This window comes from Perna viridis, chromosome 7 (assembly GCF_037379345.1).
Source record: "Perna viridis isolate PV_CMFRI_1.1 ecotype Kerala chromosome 7, ASM3737934v1, whole genome shotgun sequence".
NCBI lineage: Eukaryota > Metazoa > Mollusca > Bivalvia > Mytilida > Mytilidae > Perna > Perna viridis.
This window is the reverse complement of record NC_142451.1, coordinates 6,108,058-6,115,122: the sequence shown is the minus strand read 5'-3', so window position 1 is coordinate 6,115,122 and position 7,065 is coordinate 6,108,058. Positions and strand designations below refer to the sequence as shown.

General features: G+C 31.6%; 1 protein-coding gene across 1 annotated transcript; it reads right to left on the bottom strand.

Annotated features, from left to right (window-relative positions):
• Positions 1-4,778: 4,778 nt before the first annotated feature.
• LOC148611092 (uncharacterized) lies at positions 4,779-5,534 on the bottom strand. Its single transcript, XM_088595213.1, has one exon. The coding sequence runs from the start codon at positions 5,532-5,534 to the stop codon at positions 4,779-4,781; it is 756 nt and encodes a 251-aa protein (XP_088451339.1).
• Between the last annotated feature and the right edge of the window lie 1,531 nt (positions 5,535-7,065).

Genomic DNA, 7,065 nt, shown 5'->3' with positions numbered 1-7,065 from the left:
ATATCAGTTTCTGTGGTTGTTAAAATTTGTGAATTCTTTCTAATAAACGTATTAAAACAGAATTTGTGGTTTTAAAAAAATAATTTTTGTTTAATTTTGTCAAAAAAAATCAATGTCATCTTTACAATTTGTACTGCTGATTTGACTATGGTGAGAAAAAAAATCAATCTGTAATTAGTACACTGCAATAATTATTGTTTACGGTATAATGTGCCATGGAAACAGGCAATGGATTAGAGAAAATTCAACTAGAAAAAAAATATACTTTATAAATCTTTGAAAAATTCATTCTTTAAATAATTTCAATTTTCTACTGCAAATCCTTTTCTGTAGTACATACAAACTCTGGGAAATATTTTCTGAATTTTATCTCAACAGATCCTAGAAATCCTATTAGACTAAATCTAACTATTGTTATACATGTGTATATATTTATTCATTTATTATCAGCTGGAAGAGTTTTTTGAATATCCAGGTACACAATTGGCATTAACTTATTTGAATAGCTAAAGATGTCAATCGACCATCACTAAAACACACTTTCTTATCCTGTATTGACATCTAGAGATATTCAAATTACTTGAAATGACATAGCTGTGTTATATAGCCTGAACATGTGGGTTTTTTGCCTGTGTAATTTACATAATTTTTTTCAAATAGCTATTCCAATATTCAAATAGAAAAAAAAATGAAAAAGAATATTAAAGCTAACAACTGTAATGAACCTAATAAGAAATTTTAGGTCCGTTAAAAAACAATGGTGAAAATATTTCTCATATGCACAATTTAAACAAAATGCAGTTAAAAAATTGAATTATTTTGAAAAAGGATTTAATAAAAAAAAATTCAAAGATTTATGTAACTCAAATGAACTATAGAGAACATGGGAATAAGTACATATAATATTGTGGAATTTTTAAGATTTGTTTCTGTTGATGTAAAGTTCAATTTGTATGTATATTTTGTATCCATAGACTTCTCAAATGATTCTGATTTTGATTTTGTTGTTTTTTGTTTGTTTTTTGTTTATTTTGTCATAACCATGCAAATTTTTTAAATTTGTTGCTATGTATTGTTTCTGTTTAAATAACGATTTTTGTTGTATTATTTGATGTATTTTTTTTTATTTTCTGTTCACTGTAATGTTAAGTCGGCATCCACATAAGAGTCATGCAAGGTTTGATTTATGGATGGAAGATAACAATTTTTTTGTATGGACAGAGTGTCAGGAACATCTTATTCAGTATGACATGCTTTTAAACATTAATGGCTTGAAATGGTTACCTTGGTAATGATATTTAATAAAATTGACCTATGAAGTTAGAAAGTGATGGATTGAACTTGTAATGCAGACACCCAGCATGTTTTATAGGAAGTCTTGTATATTCCTGTAAGTTGAGATATCAATGATATAACAGCAAAGCCATGCAATGTCAGTAAATAAAATGTTATTAGAGCACACTTAGCTCTGGTCATTATAGGCAAAGCTTAGAATCATGCTATTTGGAATGATTCATTGTACCAAGTTTCTCAACAAATGTATCACACAATCTTTTAGTGGCAAGAAAAATGTATACAATACACTATCATTTTGTTTTACAGGGAGATAACTTTAATATTGTCAACACATTCCAAGATATTTTTCACTTCAAATATCTTACACTGGAAGGCTTCATCAGAAAAATCAGTCCATTTCATGAATAAAAGGCCTTAGGCTACCTAACATCAAAAATAAAGATATGTGATATTTTTTATAGTGATTCCCTTAAATCTAATTTTACATGACTCTTAGATGGACAGCTAATCAAATAGTTTCAGTGCATCACATTTGAAAACTTTGAATCAATAAATTGATAAAAAGTTATGAGGCATAAATAGGGGGTTAAAACTAACCACTGTTTTCTGGCTCCGTACAGTATGAAAAGCATCCTTATCAAGGCTTTTGACATTAAAATGTCAGAAGAAATGCCTCCTTCCATTATTAGTTTCAATAAAAAATGGCTTGAGATCCAAGAATGGCCAAGAAATGATAATTATGTGAAATTTTAAACAAAATTGAATTAAAATGACAGGATCAGAAATCATAGAGATTGGGTAGTTGCAAAAAGTTTTGATGTTGGCAACTTTTAAAAACATCCACCAAAAGAAGAATTTAAAATTCTGGCATCCATGATTGTGTCAGATCTTAGCTATAATCAGATGGTTGCTTTGAATTGTATTATACATATCACAAATAAAATTCATTAAAAATATGTATCAGTATTTTAACTTGTCAAATTCATTAAATATTTTTGTGACATTCCAGTTTGCTTTTTTACATTTTGTTTGAAAAATTAAAAACTTTTCATAATTTTTTTTTTTCATTTTAAGATATTTAAAGTACATGACATTTCTTTAACTGTTAATTGAAAAGTTAGATGTAATGTTGACTTATTTGTTGTTATAAATTTGGCATTATGCTTAATGCTTCTATTGCCATTATTATTAAAATGTTCAATTTCAACAAACAAAAATGGCTTAGAAGCCATTACTTTTCATTTTTGCCTGTGAGTTTATCCCAAGTTTTGTTCGCTTACTCGAAAACTATGTTTTAGCTCTCAATTTATTATGAACTAAAGTAGTTGGCCCAGTTTTACTGTAATAGCTGCTGTTAGTGATATTCATATTTTATAAATAAAAAACCATGGCCTATTTAGCCATCTTGCTGTTTGTCTCTTTGTTGTATTATATATGTTTTATTATTCCAGATCTAGGCAAAAGATCTTTTAGTACAAACATTTAATGTGAAAACTGTTTAATCTGAATGTTGAAACATGAATAAACAGTGATCCTCTTTAATCCAGCCATGTTATGATTTCCTTTTATACCAGTACCATGAACTTATTTCTTAGAATATGTTGATACAAGTATGTTTAGTTTACATTAGCTCTATCAATATAGAAGAAAGACAACTTCAGTGATTAGGGCTTAATTTGCTTCTTAAAAGTGTTACATTAATTTGTGCCTTTATTTTTTTCAGCTTTTAGCTTTAAAATGTCTACTTTATTTCTCTTTGTTTTTTTTTCAACTTGTATAGGAGTAAACTTATTGGTATCACTTTACCTTGTGAACTTGTGAAGGTACAAAATAGTGCTGTATGTATGGTGTTTTTTGTAGTGCACTATTGTCAACTGCTGCTTATAAATATGCATGTTACTGTTTGTTATCAATGAGATATTGTTTTAAATGTCTACTACTTTTTTTTACATTTTAAAAAATTATATCTCACTTATAACCTGTTTATTTTTTCTGCCTTAGACCTTGACAATTTAGTAATCTTCTTTAAATATTTTCAACATGTCAGTTGTCCCCTGAATTTCCATGAAGTTGGCTTTTGATTTTTACATTTGAGTATACATTCCTGTATGTACACTGGGAGTTTTGTTTAAACTGGTGCATGCATAAAGTTTCTGATTATAAAGAATTCACTTTGCACATCTGTTCTTCCATGTGTCTGTTCCTTTGTCTGTCTTTACTTTGTCCATCTGTTCTTCCATTTGTCTGTCTTTACTTTGCCCATATGTTCTTCCATTTGTCTGTCTTTACTTTGTCCATCTATTCTTCCATGTGTCTGTTCCTTTGTCTGTCTTTACTTTGTGCATGTGTCTGTTCCTATGTCAGCCTTCACTTTGCCCATTTATTCTTCCATGTGTCTGTTTGTTTGTCTGTCTTTACTTTGTCGATCTGTTCCTTTGCTTTTTTGCCCATCAGTTCTTTCATCTCTCTGTTCCTTAGTATGTATTTACTGTGCCTATGGGTTTTTCCATCTATCTCTTCCTTTGTCTATATTTACTTTGCCTCCCTGTTCTTTCATGTCTTATCATGTACCATACAACTGTAACTCTTAATTCCTGATTTATCATGTACCATACAAGTGTAACTCTTAATTCCTGTTTTATCATGTACCATACAAGTGTAACTCTTAATTCCTGATTTATCATGTACCATACAAGTGTAACTCTTAATTCCTGATCCTTAAACCTTTATCGGATTTTGATCAAATCATTTATACATAGACATTCATCAAGATTAGTACTAGTGTTCCAGAAAGACTTACAACAACTTTCCCATTGTATTGTCGATAGTTTAATACTCTTGGGTTGATGTACCACGGTATAATTAGGATATTTTATTGCATTACACGTACAATTACTCGTGTTTTTATTTGACTTCTGTGAAACCCCAAGGCATTAAATTTTACCAATGAAATTCAAAATACAAACTGTTTATTTAAAATGTTGAATAAAGTGAATATTGTACGTCATAGGGACAGATATAAGCATGACTCCAGTGTTCCATAACTCTCTTCTCTTCGAACGTTTATCTTGTCTTAAAAGATGTGCTCATACTTGTGATGGTTTCCAAAACGCTTTTCTAGAGAATTCCACCTTAAAGTGATTAAAGTGAACATAATGTTCATAATATATCTTAAACTTTTGAAGTGTTCTGATTTCTGAACACCTCGTGATGTTTTTTAATGATTTAACGTGTAATGATACTGTTCAGATGGACTGATGGGTTCTCGATCAGTTACAGAAAATGTTAGTATCTCTGGTGTCATTCTATTTCACGCTATTGTTATACAAACATGGTCAGCATTTTACAACACTAAGCGCCACCATAATTATGCTTCCAAGCGGTTGTAATGAGGCGCGGACTTCGTCGGATTGATCTTAAGTAATAATAATTTGACTAATCCCGCGCTTCATAGTTTTAGTCCGGTAAATATTGCGAGTCAATTACATTAAAGAATACTTTAAGACATTTCCATCAAAGTTAACTAAAATTAGTTGTTTGGCTTTTGAATCATAATCAAGAGCTGTTGGTCCCATCAACCCATCATCTAAACTCAACAGTTGTTTACTGGTTGTACCCTCGGGTGATATCATAACTAAATTGTGAGAAGAATAGCCCAACACAAGGACATTCCTATTATCATCTATAGTTACTCCACATGGCCACTTGAGTAAAGTTTCCTCTTTAAATCTAAATATGATTTTGTACTCCGAGTCGAGAACAGTAACTTCGTCAGAGGTATTGAAGCTCGTGTAACATATTCTATGATTTTTCAAAGCAACGTGTGAATGTAGCGTAACATTTTCGTCCTTGAAAATTTCGTCAACATTTCCGATCTTAATATTCAATTTCAGCAATCCTCTATTTTCGACACAGAAGATAATGTTTCCACAGGTGTGCGTAATACCAGAGGCTTGGTGGTAAATTGGCAACACTTTTGAAACTTTATTTGCAGTTAAATCTACAATAGCGATACTTTTTGACTTCAGACACGATACAGCAAAATGATTGTGGTCTATGTCTGTAGCATCATATACCAGTTCATTAAACTTAACAACTGATTTTAGATTACCATCTTTGCTGAGAATTTTAACGTTCTCTTTGTAATAATCGGGTAGCACTAGTAGTCCACTTTGTAAAGAACAACACCCATAAAATTTACCCTCCACTATATACTGGTTCTGTAGATTTAACGACATTTTCCTTCTTTACAATTTGAAGTAGGCTGGTTCTCTGATTGCTTACTTAATTCATGACTTGTAATCTCCCACCTCTGTCGCCAGTTGTTTAAAGTACTTTTAGTGAGCCTTTATTGGTATTAAGTTACCGAAAAGAGTCAGTTCCACCTGTGCCTATGAAATATATAAAACATGGAACTTTATGCCATTTCAATAACAATAATAATTGCACATGATCAAGGTACAGTGTCGTGAAAATTAGTATTATGGTTTTAGTTACTTGAATATTTCAAATTATAACTCATTACATTGTGCAACAGCCTTATTAAAGAGCGATTCGTCTCCATCTACCTTTTCGTTACCATGGAAGACGTACATTATCATTTTCAATCTGCTAATAGACACGTATTGATGCAAACCGGTCACCAAAGTATACTTTTTTTTTTCTGTCTCTATTGACAATCAACGCAGGAAGTTATTTAAACTCCCTGCTCTGAAGGGTAAAAATAATACGGTTGTCATTCAAATAGGTAAATAAAATGTATAGAAAAAGTTAATGCAAAACCAAGTATTCCCAGTTGTTATATGCTTGAAAATTTACACCTCACACAACTGCTAAAACAACCGCATTTTTTAATCTGCATTGTTCGTCAGTAATCATCTTTATACCGTTGATAAAATGTCAGTCATTCCCGTTTTGTTTGTGTGTTTGTGTTTGCCGTACTCAGTTCCAGCGCAAAAGAATTACAATAATTGAGCTGAATAAGAATACAACTGCCACGAACCATCCAGATAAACTTGATTGTCACACTTTTTGCCCCTGACGAAGACCGCAAGTCCAAAAATTTGGGTTCATCTTCTCAATTTTTTTTACGTTTTATCTATATTTTTATTTGTAAATGGTTCTTTTTTGCCTTTTGAACGTGGCTATTGTTCAGTTGTTCAAACTTGATTGTCACTGTGGTAGTCTGAGATAATTACAATCTTTACCACGAGTAGCTATTAAGCAGCCATATACCTTCTCATTGATGCTGTACCGCGACAGAACTTTGTAAGCAACAGCTTTCATTACTCTATCAAATTATGGCATCTGAACATTCAACATTACATCAACTTTTTGAGACAAGTGTTAATTACGATAATGAAGGAAGTTTCTTTTGTCAAGTCTTGAAATGTATGAACTGCTGCAAATAGTTGAATTTCAACTTAATTTACCTTGAACACAGACATTTAAATCACATTAATATTGTGATATCCGAGACCTATAATAACAGGTGAACTGTTAAACATTTGAACAATATCCTATTGAAAGAAAGTGGTCTCCGGTGAGAGCGGATTGGAAGCTCTTTGTGCTGGTGGAGTTTTATGTGATGCTATCCAGTTGCTTCCACTTGCAGTTCTTGAGATTCCCACGTAGAAAACCTAGGGTGTGATTGGCTTTCTTAGTCACATTCGACGCACTTTTGGTCATCAGATATTTGCAAGCCTAGTAGTACGTGGGCTGAGATACCCCCCTTCCGTGCACTCCCACTCATCAACCAAATATGATCTT

Excerpts from the sequence above, each read along its gene's own strand:
- LOC148611092 (XM_088595213.1), bottom strand. The coding sequence starts at position 5,534 with ATGTCGTTAAATCTACAGAACCAGTATATAGTGGAGGGTAAATTTTAT.